General features: G+C 41.9%; 5 protein-coding genes across 31 annotated transcripts in view; 3 read left to right on the top strand and 2 right to left on the bottom strand.

Moving 5' to 3' along the window:
- Nucleotides 1-167: 167 nt before the first annotated feature.
- Nucleotides 168-4,327, bottom strand: wrapper (immunoglobulin domain-containing protein wrapper). Its single transcript, XM_020942665.2, has 5 exons — nt 3,830-4,327; nt 1,880-2,359; nt 1,313-1,822; nt 488-622; nt 168-432 (listed from the first exon to the last, which is right to left on the bottom strand). The coding sequence occupies exons 1-5, from the start codon at nt 3,993-3,995 to the stop codon at nt 236-238; spliced, it is 1,488 nt and encodes a 495-aa protein (XP_020798324.2). The 5' UTR covers nt 3,996-4,327; the 3' UTR covers nt 168-235.
- LOC110176345 (protamine-like) lies at nt 2,560-3,370 on the top strand. The gene is made up of 3 exons (XM_020942677.2): nt 2,560-2,737; nt 2,851-3,063; nt 3,138-3,370. Exons 1-3 carry the CDS (start codon nt 2,735-2,737, stop codon nt 3,258-3,260), a joined length of 339 nt encoding a protein of 112 aa, XP_020798336.2. The 5' UTR covers nt 2,560-2,734; the 3' UTR covers nt 3,261-3,370.
- A 1,341-nt stretch (nt 4,328-5,668) lies between the features above and the next one.
- Nucleotides 5,669-9,278, bottom strand: Rtf1 (RNA polymerase-associated protein Rtf1). The gene is made up of 4 exons (XM_020961528.2): nt 8,929-9,278; nt 7,810-8,788; nt 6,572-7,750; nt 5,669-6,504 (listed from the first exon to the last, which is right to left on the bottom strand). The coding sequence occupies exons 1-4, from the start codon at nt 9,007-9,009 to the stop codon at nt 6,401-6,403; spliced, it is 2,343 nt and encodes a 780-aa protein (XP_020817187.2). The 5' UTR covers nt 9,010-9,278; the 3' UTR covers nt 5,669-6,400.
- Nucleotides 9,279-9,531: 253 nt separating this feature from the next.
- On the top strand, nt 9,532-15,197 carry BoYb (Brother of Yb). The gene is made up of 2 exons (XM_086828476.1): nt 9,532-10,147; nt 10,232-15,197. Exons 1-2 carry the CDS (start codon nt 9,671-9,673, stop codon nt 13,535-13,537), a joined length of 3,783 nt encoding a protein of 1,260 aa, XP_086684602.1. The 5' UTR covers nt 9,532-9,670; the 3' UTR covers nt 13,538-15,197.
- Nucleotides 15,198-15,826: 629 nt separating this feature from the next.
- Liprin-gamma (liprin protein kazrin) overlaps nt 15,827-21,616 on the top strand; it is a 44,513-nt gene continuing 38,723 nt past the window's right edge. For 11 of the 27 annotated variants that reach the window (XM_086828506.1, XM_020944218.2, XM_020944210.2 and 8 more), the window contains exon 1: nt 15,830-16,512. The gene's annotated coding sequence lies outside the window, so the exon portion shown is untranslated. Of the gene's footprint in view, nt 16,513-21,616 lie in introns of all 27 variants that reach the window. The other 16 variants (XM_086828508.1, XM_086828492.1, XM_086828489.1 and 13 more) reach the window with 2 other exon arrangements.

Below are 21,616 nucleotides of genomic sequence, written 5' to 3'. Positions count from 1 at the left end.
ATAAAAACATATACATGAATTGATAAGAAAGGAAATTTTTAAGAATTGATTAAGAAGAAAAGTAAACAAGAGTTATTTTTTTTATAAAATCCCATTATCTTATCTTCATACGGAAATGAATCAACAGATATGATTCACCTATGACCTAAGGCATCTTTTCAGGCAAGTACATGGAAAGTTGTTTATTTGGTATAGTTTGGAATCGTTTTCAGTACATTTAAATTGGATAGTTAGCCTAACTTAGGAGTAATACAAATTTTACAAGACATGTGAAATATATTAAGGCACAGATTCCATTGCCACCTATGGAACCCGAGTTGTACATCATGCTGGCTGATAGTATCTCCGATCTCTGGGTAATTTCATTGTGAAAATCCTCATCGGCAAGGTCTTCCTGAAGCTCTGACTCCGTTGAGTAATTTGGTAATTCAACTAAAAAAGAAATTATTTAATTCAGAAATTAAATATGAAAAAGAATTTAAGTTACCCTCTCCGCCTGTGGCAAATCGAACAATCTTGCTATTGTCACTCCAACCAAAACTATTTCTGGCCAAAACGGAAACTTCATAGAGACTGGCAGGCTGCAGGCCATGTAGGGTATATGTGGTAATATAGATTAGGCCTGTAGGAAAAGGATAGATAAGAACATAAATTAAAATCCTAGTTTAACTACAATTATATATTCAATTCTCCCTGAAACCTTCCCAATACCTCCTCTAAGTTCAAAGTAAGTGGTTTATTTATATTGAAAACTGGTCTTTATCAGTGTTAAATAGAGTCTAAACTAAAAATAAAATGTATCTTAGATAATATAGCCTTTAACTTACCCAAAAAAATATTCATTTCACTAAAACTCACCCCTAACATATACTGAATTTATTTAATTTAGCATACATTTCAGGTGAAAAAATCGAATAAACTTGAACCTTTTGCTCTGAGGTTCAGATAAGGTCAAGGTTTTCGAAATGAACTGAAGGCAAAGGTATTCAGCTGATTATTCAAAAAAACGAAATCTCAATTTAGTTTCCATGAAATTAAATTAAAACAGTGAATTGGGAATAAAAGTAAGCCAAGTGCCTTTACTTGTTCTTGAAAAAAGAAGAAACCAAAGAATTTATGGGAAAGTCTGTTATACGATATTCAAACAGAATTTGTAATTGAGAAATTCTGATATATAGCCGAGTTGGTTGTTAAAAATTTGAATTGCCATAAATTATAATTCTTATACGTATTTTCCAAAGTTTTCAATATTGAAATTTAAATAATAATAATAATATTAATAATTTAATTAAATAAAGTTCCCTCTTCTTACCATTGGTGGCCTGAGCTGGAATTGTGAGCTCCGTCCAGTTCGTCCGTATCTGCCGGGTGGCATTGTTGGAGGGAATCTGTCGGAACTTGAGCTTAAACTCCATGATGGGCAGCAGGCTCTCCGTTTGCCAGACGAGCACATGCGAGGTGGAGCTCTGGATGCCGGGATTGATCTTGAAGAGGCAGGGCATTGGGCGGCCGGTCAGCTCGACATTGCCACTCTTTGCCGCAATTTGATTGGTGGCCCGGCACTCGTACTGACCCATATCCGCATTTCGAACACTCTTCACCACCAACAAATGTCGCACGGCATTCACATAGTGATCCAACGAGCGATTCCCCTGCAGTTCCGACTCGTGACTCGTGGAGTGGGCTCCCAGGGTCACAGGCAGTCCATGATGGAACCACTTGACCGTAGCTGCCGGAGCTGCTTCCACGATGCACTCGAGATGGGCACGAGCACCCAATTTGGTGTACACCACCGGCTGGGGTTGACTCACCTCGGGAGCAACTGTGGGAAGGGAACTTTGATTTAAACTTTTAATTATGGTATATTTGGGTTACTCACACAACACGTGTAGATATACACTGGCCACCGCCACCTCACCCACTCCATTGTTGGCCAGGCACTCGATCAAACCCGCCTGATTCCTTGACTTGATCTCCAGCACCAGACTCTGCCGGTTGCCTAAGCTGCTCTGAGGATGCAGATCATTGCCATTCAACCGCCAGGTAATCACCGGCTGGGGAACTCCTTGGGCCTCGCACACCACCTCCATGGTGGCTCCAATCCGTTGCTCCGTCAGCTCTGAGGGTTCTATTAATACTCGTGGAGCCAGTTGCACCTCAATGGCATGCTGCTGCACCACATGCCCAGAATCCGAGTTCATCTCACAGTAATAGTCACCCGTGTCACTGGATTGCACATTTGACACCTGCAAGCTTCCATTGGGCCAAAGCATTATCCGATCCAGCTTTGGGATCTCCGGGTGTCTGGAGTCCACCAAAGCAACATCGTCCCGATGCCAGCGAACGTATCGAAAGGGTGCTGGTTGGAAAATGTAAGACAGTTAAATTAAAATTACGTAAAATATATATTTATAAAACACATATAGGCGAATGTATTCCAAAAATATTGAGTACAATTGGACGGGAATTATCGGAGATATAAGAAAGTAAAGTTGCAACCTAATACCTTTCAAGTGTATAATTATAAATCTAGAATTATTCCTTCCTTAGTAATCTTTTGACTTTATAAAGTTTGTCAGTGGGCTTTGACCTATTAATCAATTCGTTAGAACATTCTTTTTAATTAAGTTTCTTTTGAAAACAGTTAACGTCCTAAAATCTTCAGGAAATATTTTACTATATTTGTTATAGTTTCCTTCTACAACAAATTTTTAAGTCTGTAAATTTGTGTAATATGGTAAGAAGAACCTTAGAAAGAACCTTTCAGATTGAATTTACATATTTTTAAATATTATATATTATATAATATATTTGATATATAATTCTTTCCTTGGCTTTTTTCTTAAACAGACCCAAAGTGAGAGAAGCCTGGATCGTGGAAAGTGTAAAAAGTCACCTTTAAAATGCAGCAGACCCGGCCCGATTACCAATAATGGATATCTGAACTTTTTGCGTGACTTTCGGAAAACGCACTGTGGCCTAAAGCCTAGGGAATTGATCATAAGAGCAGCCCGATCCTGGAATCGTCTCTGCGAGTCTAAAAAGGATCACTATAGGCGCATGGTAAGCTGACATTAATCAAATATAAATGTAATAATTATATATATAAAAAACAATTAATATGCCTTTCTCCACAGGCCGCCAAAGTCAGTGCTCAGCGAAGGAAGGGTCCAGTTTGCCGAGATTGCGAAAGGGATATAAAAATCCTTTCTTCCGCATTTGTTAATGTTACTGAAAAGAAAGGTACCAAGCCACTGTAATGGATATTCTATCGGGACAACCTATTTTAAATTTTAGTAAAATTGTAATGTTAAATTAGATAATTTTAATAGATCAGACAAGGTGTGGGATGTATTGATGTATGACCTCATATTGTGTATTATTTTTTGGTGCTGCAGTTCGAAAATCAAATAAATTTAGGGTGACATTTATTATTTACAATTCTCACAATATAAAACCCTTATGAGTAGTTCTTGTAATTGGTTCTGTAATCTTATTAACCCCTTCAAAATTGTCAACAATCCTTTAATGGTCACTTAACTACATATATGCCTTTGGGGGAGGGTTCTTTCGAAAATGACTTCAATGTGCTGCTAAGTGTGTTAAGCATTCAATTAATAGAATCCGTTTCTGGACTCACTGCTCTATTATTGTTGGATAATACCTTCATTTGTCCCATTGTGTGTTCATTTCTTAAATCGAATTAAATCTCATTGTTATGGCCAATTGCTGCTGCTGGTGGCCGTTTCAAGGCCCCCGTCCACATATCCTCACAAAATGCAATGCACTCTTGTATTATTTTTATTTATAATTGTTAAAAATAACTTACTATTTAAGGTGCATGGCAGCTGGACCGTGTCATTTTCATAGGTTTTCACTGTGGTCGGTATGCTCTTGAACTTTTGGCTATTATCGAGATCATTGTTAAAATCCAAGGCGGCCTGAACGCAGCCAAGGATCAGGCTCACAAATAAACACCACAACACAGAGCACATTGTTGATTAGTATTATTATTAAGATTTTTTTTTAAAATTAAATTAAACTGTGATTTTGTTGGAGAATTCTATCCTATATAATTCACGGTCGTCGCGTGTCCGAATTAGAGCGGTCCGATCTGGTCCGCAGCGAAGTCAACTTTGAACTGATCGCTTGAGCTGCTGTCCCCTGAGCCACACATGTATGTACAATTCAAAGAAAATAATACCCATACCCATGCACACCCGTACAGTGGATCTCCCAATGAAAGATGCCCAAGTCCGAGGGTGACGATGAAGAAGCCCGATGCCGTCGTCGGACGAGAGCAGTCCAGCACTTGTGTATAAGTCCCAGCCGGTTGATTAGTCGCCGCCAAGGGGATTCTCCCACACTAGAAAAAAAATCTCCATAAATAGCTAATAAGAAAATTAAATAATTTAAATTATTTATTAATAAAATAATTTATTATTTAATCATTAGTTAAGCGAGAAATATTCTTTCAATTCAAACAAAAGCATCAGTTTCGATATGGCATAACTTTAAAGTTTTTAAAGGCATTTGAAAGTTTAAATTTCAATGTTTATTTACTGGTTTTACGTATTTACATATTCGTAATATTTAAATTTATATTTTCTGTTTAAGAAACTAATTCAATAAGTACTATATTCTGTTTATTTATTTGTATTGTTTAATAGTTTGTTGCCACTTCTTAAACTAAGCTTCCTGGAGTTTCTTATGGTGTCTTAAAAATCAAATACAATTTTTAACGATAAATAGATATCCTAGAGCTTACAAAATATTTTCAATACATAAAATGCAAAATATTATCATTAACTGTTAATATTCTTTAACTTTTCAGTGCACAAATGAGATACATATGTATTTGTCGGATGCAATGCACCCACACCGATGTCAACTGCAAGAACATTTGCATGGGCCACGCATCGGTAGTTTTCGGATTCAGAATCGAGATTCCGCCGCTGATCTATTACACTCTCCGCTTCAGAGAACGTGCTGCTGTTGCATATTTCGAGATAAAATGTCATTGTGCCATCAATGGGAACTGTGTGTGAGTGTCCCCCATCCGCGCAGTCATCATTGTGATCGGATCAGTCGTCGTTGGGAACAATATGTAGGTTCGGGGCTCCGGAGATTCGGTTCCCAAAAAGTAAGGAAACAAAACTTTGAATATATTCCAAGCGGAAATGCATTATAGAACAATCAATTCAAGTTTATTTCAAATGAACCTCCTATATATTCCCATTGTTGTCCAGAAAAGATGGCTTCATAACTTAAATATTAACAAATTACTTGGCAGCTTCTTTCCCACCAGAGATTCTTGATATAGATCTTGACCGTTAAATGTTTCTATATCTGCACATATTTCGAAAATGTGTGCTGGGTCACTGACGAAACAACGCGAAACGCGATCGTTTTCAATTAAAAGACAATTTCATCGAATTAATTGAATTAATTTTGTGTGAACATGAAAGGAAAGGAGTCAGTCAGTCAGCCAGCTGCACAAACAGCCAGCAAACCAATTAAAAATGACCAACTGGCGCAGACTTAACCTAACCCAAGAGTTTACATTTCAATTTAAGATGGAAAAGGCGCCAAACGAGCAAATAAAATATATATTTTTAAGGGAGATTATAAAGAAACCCCTATCCCTTTAAATAATACAACATATTCATTTTTGAATTGATTAATTCTATATATTTAACTCCACCGACAATGGTTGTTTTGCTTTCTTTATTATAAATAATCATTATTTATATGTAATGTGTGTGTATATTTAAGTATGTGAATGCTGTTGCTACATGAACCTTGCCTAAAGCTAATACAGCATTGAACGGTTACAACCAACGGATACATATCTTGCATCCCGATTAATCAGCCTGTTTTATTTTATAATTGTCCTTGGAATCTCCTGCCTGAGTAAACAATTGAGTTTTCGCTGTGTTAGCTTGTCCTGTATAAATAATGTTAGTTTTTAATTTATTAAACATTGTGTTGAATATATATTATATTGGGCTGGGCTGTAATACAATTTTGTTTAACTTAAACGCTATTAAAATTACATTAGAACATTATCAACCTAATTTTATTATATTTATAATGAGTTCCCTATTTGCATTCTAACTGCTTTTCGTTTTTATCTGTCTGCTGACCTTCGTGAATTTTCGCTAGGTTAAGTGATTCTTACCGTACACACACAAACAGGAAAAGTATCCTCTTTCGGGATACGCATTAATTTTAACTGCAACTAAAACAAAAAGTGGATCTGCCGCCCATCGCTTGGTTTTGGGATAATGTTTGTAGCATTAACAAATGTTCGCTGTGGTCAATTATAGAGGCACTACACTTAACTCGGACGTAAACGTGTGAGGCGTTGTCAATATGTGCAGTGCAGCGATATCAGTTCCTAGATGAGGCCACGTTTCTTTTTGTAGTCCTCTAGGTTCAGGGATCTCTTCGAAACGGTCTCGGCTGGTTTATTGGCCGGCTTTGGCACTGAATTCGTACTTACTGCAGATCAAAAAAGCAAAATTATTATTGTTTTTAATTTTATTAATAGAGGCTAGCAAAGACTTACCCGGCAGAGGCACATCCAAGTCGATGTCAAAGTCGTGCAGAGAGTAGAGACTGTAATCCTTGGAGTCCGTCGGTCTGGCACTCGACGTACCTGCCTCGCTGGGCCTCTTTTTGCCCGGCGGCGGCGGTGGCAATGGCGCCTGTAGCATGTCCTCGTCTTCTTTTTTAGTACCCTTGAAGCCCATTCGAGGCTGAGTGATACGACGTGTGAAGGGGTCTGAAATCTTCTGCCCCTTGTTGGCACGCGCTTCCTCCATAATCGCTTTCTCGGCATCCTGCACATTCTTCTTTCGGTTGCGATCGTTGATGTAGGAGATAAGGTTCAGTGTATGTGATCTTCGCTTGTCCAGCTCGGAGGCTCGGCTCTCCAGCTCATCGATCTGCGTGCCCAGATCTTGGGCAATATCGTAGTCACCCCTCAACATGGCCGCATCGCGTTCCTTCATCAGGCATGTTTTCTTCATTGCGTAATTCGTAGGCCGATTGCGGAATCGATTCTTTTCCTCCACGATCTTGTCCACGTCCTCGTCCTTGAACTCATAGTTCAGCGCCTTCTTGATGTCGGCCTGCTTAATGGCGATGAGGTCGATGGTGGGCATTTGGACATGCGACTGCTGGCACACCTCGTGCCACTTGTTAAACTCGTTCTCGGTGAACTCTTGGTTCGAAATGAACTCCAACCGGAACACACGCTCTTGTGTTCCATGCTTGAGTCGCAGTCCACGATTGGTACGTGTGGTCCCCAGACTGTAGATCTTACCCGTCTCCACGACGCCCACAATTTCGGCCACGCGGTACACAGGCTTCTGGCCATTGTTCCCAATGCTGATTCGCACAAAGCAGTTGAGCACGGTGCTCTCGAAGATGGGCAAGTTTACAAAACGCTCCATTTTATAGCGTGAAAGACGCAGCTTGTTCAGATCCTCGCGGGTAGTTATAAACACGGGACTCTTGGGGGCCTTTTCATCATCCTCCGATTCGCTTGAAGCTTTGCTACTGTTGGATCTTGACCGTTTGCCCGAGGGTTTCTCTTCCTCATCCCAATCACTGCTGCCCGAGTCGTCGGAGTAAATCTCTGAGGCTTTCAGCTTAACGGCTGATTTGCAACCGGAAACGCTTTCCAGCTCCTCCTTTTCTTCATCCCGATCTCGTTCGGCCATACGCTTGGCTTCTTCTTCCTCTGCAAGATGGTAAGAACGTTAATTCTATAACTTTTCTTATACCTAAATCACAACTTACCTCTTTTGGCTTTGCCCTCGCGCTTGGCCTTCAGCAAGGCCATGGCATTGCTTCTCTTATCATCCGTCTTGTTGGCCTCAACGTTTTTCTTTCGTTCCTTAGACCGTTCCTTGTGATCAAAGTAATCGGCCACCCCGGCGGCAGCTGCCTGATCCTCTGGCAGAATGGTAGCCACCGCCGCTGAGGTGGAAGCCATCTCTCTGTTGTGGATTGGCGAGGAGATCGGACTTGCTGATCTTACCTCGACGCTCGACTTGGGCTCTGCCTCAGACAGCGTAGATGTGGAGGGCTGAGGCATTGAGGGCGGTTGCGCTTCCTTGGCCTTCTTTGCTTTCTTCTCGCGTTTCTCCTTCTTCTTCTTGGCCCGTTCGCCCTTTGTCTTGGACTTTTCTTGGTTTTTCTCGCCCCGCCTGGCTAGCTTTAGCTTGCGTTCGATTTCCCAGCGAGTGCGCATGATTTCACGTTGTTCAATGCGCTTGTAGATCTCTGTTTCACGTTCCTTCTCCGACAGACCGTTGAGGCGCCTTCGGTCCTCCTCGTCGCCCATGAGGTCATCATCAAACCCATCGTCGAACTCAGAATCTGAGCTGGAGGACGAGGAGCTGGACGAATCGGAGCCAGAAGAGGAGGAATTTGACTTGGATTTGTCGGAATCGCTGGAGGATACCTCTCCCTCCTCCTGTTCGCTAAGTGGTGCCGCCTGCGTTTGCTGCTCGGGGGCCTTCTCCTCGGCCTGAGTAGGTGGATTCTGCTGCTGGTTTTGCGCCTGGGGGCGCTGCTGTTCCTCATCCTGGCTGTCATCGTCCCAGTTGGACTCTGAAGAGCTAGAGTCCCGACTGGCCTTCTTCTGACGCTTCTTTTTCTTGGAGGCCGGAGCTCCAGCCTTGTTGTTGGCCCAATCGGAGTCGGAGTCGGAGCGTGAGCTCGCCTTGGTCGTGGTCTGTGGCTTCTTCCGCTTCTTTGCCAGCGACATCAGGTCCTGGGGATAATAAAAAGGAAAATTGAAATGGAATTATCACACACACAACAAATATATAGCTGGGGCCATTGATTTTCGTTACATCGCAAATGGCTGCTGCAGTGACAAAGGGGCGCGGGCCAGGTTTTCATGCCACTTACCGATTCCAGATTGGTATCCGACTCCGAGTCGCTGTCGCTGGAGTTCGAGTCAAGCAGGGATTGTGTCCGCCGTTTGCCCATTTTAAATTGATCCTTATTAATTTGCCTTGTCTTAAAAAAAATTTAACCAAACAAGTACGAAAAATTGTAGTGCGTGCCGTTAGGGGTGGCAGATGAGTGCGATAGTTGGCTATCGATTGGTGACAGCGATAACAGTGGGCTCCGATAGTATCGAGTTGTTATATTTTATAATTTCACAAGGGTAAATTGATTTTTTAAATAATTTGGTGTTTTCTTTTTTTCTTCTATTTTGTTTTTTATTAAAATGCATTTAGTAGTAAATACGGTTTTGATTGCCATGAATTTTCAGTCTATCTATTTCCCTACTAACCTGGTTGCTACAGTACGCGGAAGTTTTCTTACATAAAGCTGTTTGCTATAAAATTAATCTATTTTTATACTAATTTATGTTCGGATTTTATTTTAATCAGAAACAAATAATACATAGCGTGATATGTTTACATTAAGCTCATCAATACTTTAATTTGCAGTAAAATTGTCATAAAAATTGTACAGTGTGCTTCTACTTGTTTTCAAAAATGGGGACAGCTCTAACGATAGTCTCGATAAACTTTTCAAACCGGAAGCTCTTCGCCAATCGTCGTGTGCTACGGCCATTTTCAAGAGGGAACCTAAGCGTCTACGAGGATATTAACTTTTCAGAAACGGCCAACCGGTTAAAATGGAAAATAAAAAATTGTTTTCTTTTGCCCAAGTCATTGATAATATCGTCAAGCACAATGACTACGAAGTAGGCGACCCATTCTACGCAGACGCTGCCATCCGCCCGCTCGTGGCCCCCAACTGTTCGGAGTACGTGGTGGCGCATGCGAAGTTTAACCTGCGTCAAGTTCGTTCCTTCTCCGAGGTCTGCCTGCTGCCGCACATCTTGCACATGATGCAAACACTGGGCCTGAATCGCCTGCAGCGCCTCCAGAGCTACTCGTGGCCCCACTTGAGTGCCGGGAATGGACACGGAGCGATGATTATTAGTGCTCCGCGAAGCGGTCGCACCTTTGGCTACATTCCGCCGCTCTGCGACCAGGTGTGTCGCGCTCTAACGGCGGGCAGGCGCCTGCGCGGCATTGAGAAGTGGTATCCCGACCAGGAGGGTCCGCTGGCCGTGATCTTGGTGCCGGATGCGGAGCGTGTGAGTCAAGTGAGTGCCCTTTGCCACGCTCTGCTTCGAAATGCGGCTAACGAGAAGTTGTTCACACTCACCCTGACTTATGACTCTTCAAAGAAGGTGGAGATTATCCATCGTCTGCTCAACGGCGTCGGATGCATGGTTTTCACACCTGCTCAGCTTGTGGTATTACATGAGGAGGCGCCGGGTGTGCTGCGTTTTCCACGCCTTCAATTCCTGGTTTTCGACGACGTAGATCTGATGTCGTCCGAGCAGTTGCAGAAGACGGAGCAGGTTCTACGACAGGTACTGCCCAAGAACCTTTATCCACAGTTCGTGATGGTCTCACAGACATACGATCCCAAGCTGATGGCCAAACTAAAAGCGGCGAACAGTAACCCGGCGCTTATATTCGGCGACATCCTGGAGGCAGCTGTATATGGCGGAACGTGCATTAGAATCGCCTTCTGTAATTCGGAGAGAAAGGTCAAGGAGGTGCTCCAGACAGTACAGCAGCGTCCGCCCAAGGACTATCGCACGGTGGTTTACTGCAGCGATGACATAGACATGCTTCACCTGGCGGTGGCTCTGGAGAAACGCTGCCACGCCTGTCTGCCCTACTTCCAGAGTGCCAATCTGGAAGTCGCCGAGCAGGTGCATCGTTGGATGGCTAAGAGCCAAGGGGTCATTCTGCTGTGCACGGATGATTGCCCGGAGCTGACGGTTCGGCATGCGGATACACTGATCCACTACGGCATGAGCAGTACGTGGAGCAAGTTTAAGATGCGGCATCTTGCCATTTCCGGGAATCTAAAAAACAACCTGGCCCCGCCAGACGGCAAGTCTAAGGCTGTATCACTGCATTCGCTGGTGCTGCTGGACCAACAGAATCAGAGACAACTGCCACGTCTCGTGGACTTCCTGCAGAAGCACCAAAAGGTGGATGACGACATTGTGGAGCTGGTCAAGAAGATTCGGCAGGAGAATGAAGAGGAGCGAATGAACCAGAACATTATATGTCGCCAGATCATGGTGAAGGGCAGCTGCAAGAATCCTGCCTGCGAAGAACGTCACCATGTGACCGATATGGACAAATGTCATGCTTCTGTTCCCACTTCGGGAGACGTGAAGGTGCAATTGGTGAGAGTCTACTCGCCGACGCACTTTTGTGTTTATCTTGAGGAGCATCTACCGCCGCAGGGCTCCTGGCAAACGCTGTCCAGCCCGGCGGCTCAGCATATGCGCATCCAGATGCTCCAGGACGTAAAACAGGTTCGCTATTGGCCTCCGGTTCCTGGGGACATCTGTATGTACCACAGTGCCATCGACGAGAGAGTCCGGGTGCTCCAGGTGCCCCCCATTAACGGCACGAAACTGGTGCGGCTCGATCTGCCAGTGCTGGTGCAAGCCATCGACATTGACACTCGCATCTTTTCCACCAAAAGCAGCAAGCTCTTCAAGTGTTCGGCCGAGGCGCAGCAGTTGCCGCCCATGGCAATCGATCTTCGTCTACTAGGCTTGGTGCCCTTCTCCCAAGAAGGCGACTGGACGGAGAAAGATCGCCGCGCTCTGGAGGACAGGCTTAAGGACTTGCCCGAGGAGCATTTTCTGCAGGCCCACATTCAGATCGCCAATGCAAATACCTTGTTTGTTCGGAATCTGGTGGCCATGACATATGCGTCCACCGTGAAGATGCACGTGCGAAACCTGAGTGTTTCCCATCTACTGATCTCTGAAAAACTGGCCAAAAAATGTGAGGAGACAGAGAAAAAGATACTGGCCTTCTTTTCAGCTGGAGAGGAAGTGGAATATGCAAAGGAAAAAATAAAAGCGGAGGAAATGCAGGAAGTGAAAACTCAGCTAGAAGACGCACTACAGATGGAACAGAAGGAGGACCAAAAGGAGAATGTGTCGCCCAATAAGCCTATTTCAGAACTTTTCAGTGGAAAATTCTTAAGCCAAGCCCTCAACTTGGCCAGGAAAAACCAGCTTAATAAAAAGCAGGAGGAGGACAAAGCCTTGTCTTCTTCCATTACACAAGAACCATCTAAGGCATCCTCCAATCGCGAAAGCAAAGCTCGGCTGGATCTAGAAGAGCAGCAGCAAAAGTCGGAGAAGACCGAGTTGCCCAAAAAGCCCACTTCAGCACTTTTTGGCGGAAACTTTTTAAGCCAAGCCCTAGAGTTGGCCAGGAAAAACCAGTTTAAGAAGAACCAGAAGGAGACTATAGCCTTATCTTCCCCCATGACATTAGAACCATTTCAGATATCCTCCAATCCAGACAGAAAGTTCCAGAGGGATCTAGAAGAGCAGCAGCAGGCGTCAAAGAGGAATGAGTCACCCAATAAGCCTACTTCAGTTTTTTTCAGCGGAAAATTCTTTAGCAACGCCCTCGAGTTGGCCAAGAAGAATCAGCTTAAGAAGAAGCAGGAGGAGGACATGACACAGGCATCCTTCAATCCGGAAAGCAAATTCCAACTGGATCTAGAAGAGCAGAAGCAGGAGTCGGAGAAGAATGAGTCCCCCAAAAAGCACGCTTCAGCACTTTTCAGTGGAAAATTCTTAAGCCAAGCCCTTGAGTTGGCCAAGGAGAACCAGCTTAAGAAGGACCTGCTTCTGGATAAAGTTGTGTCTCCGCTCAAAACCCAAGAGCAACCTGAGACATCGTCCAATTCAGACACCATGGCCCAGCTGTATGAATGTCTTATGAGATGTTCCCTGCTGGATCTAGAAGAGCTGCGGGAGCAGCAGCAGCAGTCAAAGGCGAAGAACCCCGATCCATCGTCAAGCTCAATCGCCGACTTTCTTAATAATATGATGACTGAAGGAGCAGCAAAAACTGCTGGCAAACCAAAGAAACCGAAAAAGTTAATGGCAATCAAGGCTGCACCAGAACCACCACATGAGAATCGTAGCCAGAAGATTCAGTCACAACTTCCGCCGAATGTGGTTCGACCAACGACCAGTTACTATCAGACCCAGACCACCTTGGAGCTGCAAGTGCTGCTCCCCGAAGAGGCCCAGGAGTATGAAGCTTTGTTGGAGAAAACACAAATCTTCTTTTGGGCCATCTGCAAGTCCTCGGAACTCAAGCATCAATTCGTCCTGAACCTGAGTTTTCCATACATCTCTTTAACCCATCGCACGTGTGGCCGCACCGTCTACATTAGTGTCCAGAAGGCTATGGCCACCGTCGATCCGCTGCACTTCAACCACTATCCCTTCATGAAACCCAATCACGAAATGTTTGCCAAGTTCGATGAAGAACAAAAGATCCAAGAGAACAATACCAAAGGATATCTAAAGGAAGTGGTATCCGTAGAGCAACAAGTGGAAAACCAGGACGATGAGGATAGCTCTGACGAGGACCAATTTTCAGATGAGGTTGAGATTCCAGCTCAAAATAAAGTATACGAGGACTAGACTTCAAATACTACTGTTTTATACATAAAGCTAATCAACTTAAAATTAATTTTTTTAAAATATTTATCTTATATAATTAATGAAATTATTTATAGATGAACTGAAAGTAAAAAGACAAAGACAATATATTTGATATGTTCTTGAAACGCATGTAAATTTGAAACTATTTATTATTAAACTATTTAATAGATGGAAAAATATAACTTTATGTATGAAGATTTTGGTCCTTCTTGAATTTTTTATATGATATAGGTAGTTCTTAAACCAAAAAGCAGCTTTATAAGTGTAATCCTGGCTTTGTGTCAGTTCAACCATATGACAATGAAAGTCCGAAAAAAGGGCCTGAATAATATTACACTTCAGTTCAAGTCCCCGAAACCAATTCCTTTTGGACTCAACCCAATGGGGGAGGGGGAGGGGAGAGATCAGGACCTTCCACCACCACCTGGACAGACGCTTTCGCCGCAGGAGAGAAAATGGGAGAATATGCCTTGCGGCCGTTGCAGCACGTGCACATTTTGCCGCGCTGTCGAGCGCAACACTGAATCACACTTAAAGCAGAGCTGAAAAAATAAAGCGTAGCTGTTCGAGCAAGGTAAACAGAAAAGCAGCCGGAGTGGGCGGTGGGCGGTGGAGGTGTGTAAAAGGGATGAGTGCGCCGGCGACTGTTGAATTGAAATGCAAATTTGGCAAAAACCCCCCTTCAATTTGCATGATATCGCATCGCATTGCATCGCATCGCGTCTCGTCTCTCATCGCGAGGATGCTGACTTTGTGTACCCTGTAATAGGCAAACATTTATCCGCACATGGGCCGGTGTAAGTGGGTTATGGGGCTTCCCCGCAAATGTGTTTGTTTGCTCTCTCTCTCTCTCTCTCTCTGTCTCGCCCTCGCAAATACATTTGGAAAACTAAATTAAAACCACACCTGCTGCTGCTCCTGCTGCTAGCCCCCCCCCCCACTGGAAATAACTCACAATCAATATTAATTAAAATGCAACCGTATTCCTGGTCCCTCGAGCGCCTTTTCCCCAAGTTGTTAGGGAAAATCGGGAAGGGTCGGAATTGAGGGTAAATTGTGGGATTTTTTTTTTTTTTTGGGGCGAGGGTAAAATGCTGCACTTCCCCCTGTCCATACATACACAGACTTTCATAATTCGACTTAAATGCTGCAAGGCAATTTGCAGTGGCAGTCGTGGCAACAATAACAGCGGCTAGAGGAAGCGCACATTGCACATTCAACAAAGTGCACATTCAACAGCAACAACAACTAGAGCAACAACAACAACTAGAGCAACAACAAACAACAACAACAACAGGGGCAGAACAGAAGCAATGCGACATCACATGAAAACAACCCACTCGATGCCAGCATTCAGCAGCGAGGCAAGGCCCACCCTGCTCTCATAAAACCATATTACCCCACAGTGAAGGGTCGAGGGAGAAGATATTTAAAAACTATGAAGATTTTAAAAATAAATTTCATAATTTCATAAAAAATTATGAGATTAATATATAAGCTCTTTTTATTCTGTATAAGAATGTTCTTATTATCTTTTTTGAGTACTATGTCAATGTTATTAGGCTTTTTGAAATATAATACTGAGTATAAGCTATTAGGCTTTTTTGAAATATTTAAATTAGTCATTTTTTAGTGAATTTATTTATATAAAGTATATTATTAATAAAAGTAAAATCTCAAACGAAAATAAGTCACGAAGGTGATAAGGAACTTAAAAATCCAAGCTTACAATCTACAATGATTTCAAATCGATTTTTAAAATTATCCAAATTTTATATTCAAGAATCCTAAACTTGCAGAATTTAGGGTAGAGAAACATGACGTTAAGAGTATTTTAAATAAATTACCTTTTTTAAACCAGAAAGTATACGAAGTTTTTCATAATATTGAGAGAATCCCAAATGTTGCCAAGAGCTTGATAGACAACTAACAATGGCTTTCTTTTTGAGAGATATTTGGAAGTGTTATTTATAAGAATTAAAAATTTATAAAATCTGTTAGCTTATGTTCATTTAATTTATAGATATTGATGGTTTAAAGACCTAACCTGAGCTTATACAATTTATTTCTTCATTCCTTACTTCAACGCCATCTCCGAGTGCCCACTGTACTTGAGTTCACCATTAAACCACCACCCAACCCCCGTTGATCCACCCCCGTAACATTCAGAGCTTTGAAGCTCAGCTTACGGGCATGCGCAGGGGCGGCCAAAGAGAGAGCCCGAGAGACGAACGCCCAAGGGGGTTGGCCATGGCCGCCGACTCATTGTTTTTTTTTTTTCTTTGCCATTTTTGGGATGGAAGCTCTCGGCCGGCGGCGCTGTTGCGTTGACGTTGCGTTGCGCCGGCTGTTTTGCCAAAAGTGGTAACTGTGTGGAAAGGCAAAGAGGGGGAATCTCTGTCTCTCTAGAGAGAGAGAGAGAGCAAACTAAGAGAGTGGACTGAAAAGCTCGGCTCACCTTGCTTGAAAAACTAGCAAAGTTCAATTGTGAAATGCGCGTTGTGAATTTTCTGCGTGTGTGCGTGGTGTGTGTGTGTGGTGTGTTTTTTTTCGCCAGTTTAACGAAAGACTCGCGCGAGTGCGGTAGCGTCTAACGGTACACGGCAGCTTGAATATCAGCCCTCAGCGACTCAGGCTTGTAGCACAGTGTAGTGTAGTGTAGCATAGTGCAGTGCAGTGCCGTGTAGTCCAGTGTTTCCAAGTGAAGTGAAGACGGGGGTTGAAACCCATAGGCCCATAAAATACAAAATAAATAATAAACAACACTTTGGCTGCTCAGAAAACGCAAAAAGAGAAGCTGGCAAAAAAGCGATAAAATACATATTTAACACAAGTGTTAGTTCAGTGTTTTTGTGCGGTGCGAAAATCCCACGACAATAGCAAAAAGGAAAATAAAAGAAAAATCCAATAAAAACATGGCCCGCTGTGTGTTCAGCCTCACATAATAGAAAAAGGTAAGGGATGCACAAAAAACAAAAATAAGTACATATATCGCATAAAACAAAAGTAAATAAGATCAAAATACATACACAAAATAAATATAAAAATAATTGTTGTTTTATAAAGATATTATAAAAATAATGTATTTATTATAGGCCTAAATAAGTAAAGGGTTAAAGGTTTCTCTCAGTTTTGAAATACATTCGAAAATGTTATTAGATTTTTTTTTGTTTTTAAGAAAATTATTAAATCTTATAAAGGGAGAAAATTTACACATGTTTTCAAACATATTTCATACCCTCACTTTAAAGATGTTTAAAAAGGTATTGAAACCTTTAAGAAAAATGAGACGTATACTTATTTTAAAATTTTATTTAAATTTATTCATTTTAATTTGAAAAGCTTTTCTATGCTAGTTTTTCTTAAGTTAACAAGCCTGCATACTAAATATATTATTAAAAAAACCTTAATTTTGTCAAATTTTTGAGAATTTTAGCGATGTAAAAGTTAAAACAAATTTTGAAAAAATTATTTTCCAACCGAACATGGTTAAATTGATGCTGATCAAGAATATATATGATTAATGGGGTCGGAAATGATTCCATCGATATTTATCACTTTGAAAAGTTTAATATTTATAAAATATTAAACATAGCGTATTTGTAACAGTGTAATTCAAGCGCTTTTTAGCTTAAATAAACTCTGGCGACCACAGTTGTTGTTTTTTTCTCTCTCTGTTTTAAAACAAATCTCACACAGCAGCCAAGTGACAGAGTTTTAGTTTTCCGCCTTTCCCACACTTTTTCAATATTATTTTGCGGCCAAGCCGCGGGCGTGGCCTTTCCCCATTTTTTTTTTGGGGGGGGGGGAGAAGGACACGGAAAAACAGCATTTTAGTTTTCGTTGACTCCCTTTGTTCGAACCGTCTCTCTCTTATTTTTTTTTGGTAGTCCCCGCCCCTGTCTCTTTCTGTGTTAATTTGTCGTGCATTTGCAGCTGGAGAAACAACGTCAACAGCGACAAACTGGGGAATAACACATAAAAATACTCCCCAAAAACTAAACTTGGAAAAAAGCACGAAACGAAATAGGAAAAACAAGCGCGGAAAGTTGCTAGCTAAATAAAGGATTTCCTCTATCCAGCTGGAAAGTGTTGAGCTGGTGAGTTTGGCTCAAATGAATATTAATTGGCCTGGCCGAAACTGAATGGCTGCCAACTAAAGCTATCTCTTCGTTGGCAGAGAGTACAAATTATTAAATTACTCGAAATAATTCGTGGTAATTAGTGGCTGAATTTGGGCGCGTAATTCGATTGGAAAGCTGGGGGAATTTCAATTTTAGAAGCACTCTAAAATTTTAGAAATAGTTTTTGCTGTGGAAAGTTGTTGAATTAAAAAGATATACGTAGCATTTGATTTAATTTGAAATAATCCCAGTAGAAAACTAATAAACTTACCTTTTTCTTAACTATTATACTGAACCCTGGGCTGTTGTCTCAACAAATTAGATCAAATTTAATTGGAAATGCACCCCCCTTTCGAAGACCTTTAATTTTGTAAATCTAGTCAGAGCCACATCCTTTCCTCAACCAATCCTCAATCCCCTCCAGGATTTCGATTATATGTCCTCGTTCTGGGCCATAAAATAGAAACCTTTTCAAAAGGTTAGGCACACACGCAGGCAAAAACAGAAGCTATTTGCCTGCGGGGATGCCAGGATACACAGGATACACAGGATACGCAGGATGTTGGGTAGTGGGAGCTGGCAGATGGGAGAAGCAAACAGACACAATGATTGTGAAGTGACCAGTGGACAAAAGCCTGGTGCTGGCCACTTGCGCTCCGGCTGGGAAAAGGTTTCCAGCCTGTTTGGCCAGGATGCGATAGGATAGTCAGCTCACACATTTCCAATGCAAATTTCAAATCAGAATTTTCAAACAGACACACACATGTGTGTGTGTGTGTGGGGTGTGTGTGGTTGGATGTTGGCTCTAAACAAAAGAAAAATAAAAGCTGACTTAATGCTGAAGTGCTTAAAATGCGTTTTGTCAACATTAACCCGAAATGGCCGGACGGACACGATAAGCGGAGTCAGTCAAATGCTGCAAAGGGGCGGCCACTGGGGGCATGATTAATGCTGCAGAAATTGCTTTCGGATTTGGTAGGAACAGCAACAGGGGGGAGAGGAAAGGTCTTGAATGTCAGCCAGATTCCGGCAATGTCACACAGAGCAAAATTAATACCTTGGTCTAAGAATAAACTAACAAATAAACTAGTTTTCTAAAAGACTAAATAATGTTTAAACAAGAGACAAACAAACAAAGAATGTATTGTTTTAAATAACAGTTAGTAAATAGTATAAACAACTTTAGCTGAATATTTAGACCCTCTTTAACCTACTTCCTTTCCCCCAGTGCATGTGAAACTGGCAAATGCACAAAGCCAAACGAAGGGGGGTCGGGGTGGAAAAGCGCCCCTGGCTTCTGGGGGGGTTGCGAGCGGGGGGTTGCCTGTTGCCCGGACAACCCTCAAGGATGCTGCGTTGCGTTGCTGCAACCCTTGAGCTCCCCGGGCTCTGGCCTCTCGCAATGCACGGGCAACAACAACAAGCGACAAAAGGCATGAATAATTCAGATGGAGAATTCAGCTCGAAGATGCAAGAAATGCCGCATAGTCAAAGAATGCTCGGCCCACACACACACCGGCTGACGGAATAACGAGCATAAATCCCGGCTATAGGAGCCACGGCCCTTGAAATAATTGCTTTGAGCTTGTTGTTGTTGTCGAGCCCCTTTCCCTGGCATGAAAACTCTCTCTGCAACCAAACACCGGGTTTTTCCTCAAATAGGAACCATTAAAGCTCTTCCTCCCTCATCCAGATTAGAGACAGCTTAAGCTTTGGGATATAATTTGGCGGCATTATAAGGCACTGCGTATAATAACCTAACCCCTTTTGGGCCACGGCCACTCGAAGGCGTAGTAGGGGGCGTGGCTTGGCCCCATTTTTTGTGAGCTTCTGGCCGTGTTTTCATTTTAGCATTTTACTATTTCCAAGCTTAGCACGTATTTTGCCAGCTAAATTAGATTGCGTGTGGCATGTGGCACAGGTAACAAAGACGTCGGCTGAGGTCGAAGCAGCGGCAGGTGCAAAACTGCTCTGTCGACAGGTAGCTAGCTCTCACTCTCTGTGAGCCAAACCTCTTTTGCCACTGCCACTGCCACAGTTGCCACATTTATTCCCATTTCCCTCGCGTTGCGTGTTGCTCACAAAAGAAAAACTGACTGCAGGTCTCGCCTCTTCTGTGAAAAAAACGGATTACTAATCTCCTGGCTGCAAATTAATAATGTTCAACTTAATCAGAAAATATGGCAAACATAAAACTTTATACCGAACAAGCTTCATTTCGATAAAAGGTTGGGTTATAAACAGCTAAAAAGTAAACTCAACGAGTTATTAATTTTGCAAAAGAGGCCAAAGGTGAAAAATACTAAGCTGCTTAGATCACAATTGTAACTATTTTTGAATAGAGATTTAATAATGAAAAGTTTAAGCCATGAAAAGCTTTTCGGACTTAAAATAAAATTATATAAAAGTAATATTATGACTGAGGTTTGAATTTTGATTAAATATTCCGCCAGTTTTTGATTTATTAAAAGTTTATTTCCTAGTTTATTGAATGATAATTAGGGATGAGATAAATGTAGGTAAATATTCATGCGGATTCAATATCAAATGAAAAAGAAAAGCAAAAAAATATGTATTATTTAACATAAAATATTAAGATATGTTGTATCGATATCTAAGAAAACTTTGTCTCTTAGATATTTCGGATCAATTCATTCGGAAAATAAGAACAAAAATATTATTTAACTTCAAACATCCAGGTTTTTACTTATCTTATAAAATTAAGATTAATTTTTGGTTAATATTTTAAACATTTCCATTAGACAAACATCTGTAATTTTAATATATTACAGCTTCTTTATTCTATGTATATGAATTCAAATCATTTTAATCTATAAAATCTAATATTTCAAACCCCCAAACATGTTTAATGTTTATTATATCAACTTCCGCTTAGTTTCTTTTGTGCAATGAATTTGATTTTGAAATTGTGATAAAATATTCAGTGACCAAGTTACGCCACTTGCCCGCTGACCAATTAAACTTTAATTGAATTACAACTTTTCGAATTCCTTGGCACTCACCCAGCAGCAGAGTCATGAGTGTGAGTGTGAGTGTGAGTATGAGTGCGAGTGCGAGTTCAATGTCAGCTGTCGACTGTTGGTCGCCAGTGGGTTAATGATGCGCAACGATTGAGGAAAACGAAAGGAAAAGCCAAAAGAAGCTTCAAGTTCCAGAGGTTCAAGCTGGAGGCAAGCGGCAAGAGGCAAGAGCAACCAGAGCAAGAAATCACAACCCACGCAAATCGACGAAGCGTCAAGAGAAATCATTTCATTATAGGGCCAGAGACTCTATAAGTTTCTAGAGCGTGCATCGCCTCCGCCTGCTCGGCCTAAGTGAATGAAAATGAAAAAGTGCTGGTGGCACACACAAGTTACGTGATCGGAATGATAAACCCGGGCTCAGCAGCAAACATCGGTCATATATATACTATATATACAAACATATGTATATATATACGTGAGTGTGGAGAGGGGGTGGATTCAACCCACAAGTGGCTTGTGGGCAGTGGGTGACTTTTGGGTGGGTGGCTGTGCGAATCAAATAAATTTTCATTGTACTCGCGCTCCGCTGGCTTCCCTTTCTATTATTGCCAGCTTTTGTTTGATGGACTCGAATCTCGAATTAATTAAATCGTCATCGTTTCAGAAATGACCGCAGTCCACCGTCCACAGCTAAATCCGTATCGAAATCAAAATCCAAATCAAAATCAAAATGAAATTAGTGGCCAGAAAACCGTTGAGCTAGTCACTTGCTGCTGGCATTATGAAATCCGTAGAGCCCGTAATGGGCCTGGCAGATGTCACAGAGTTCATGGCTGGCAAAAACAAAAATGTAATTAAACTTTTAATTAAATGAATTAAAATAGCATACCGATGACATCTGTGGGGAAATTGTCATAACCCCCATGACAGCAAGAGCGCGGATATTGTTG

Source organism: Drosophila serrata, unplaced genomic scaffold (genome assembly GCF_035046125.1).
Source record: "Drosophila serrata isolate PLE 108 unplaced genomic scaffold, ASM3504612v1 contig_184, whole genome shotgun sequence".
NCBI lineage: Eukaryota > Metazoa > Arthropoda > Insecta > Diptera > Drosophilidae > Drosophila > Drosophila serrata.
The sequence above is the reverse complement of the archived record's forward strand: the minus strand, read 5'-3'. Positions and strand labels throughout refer to the sequence as shown.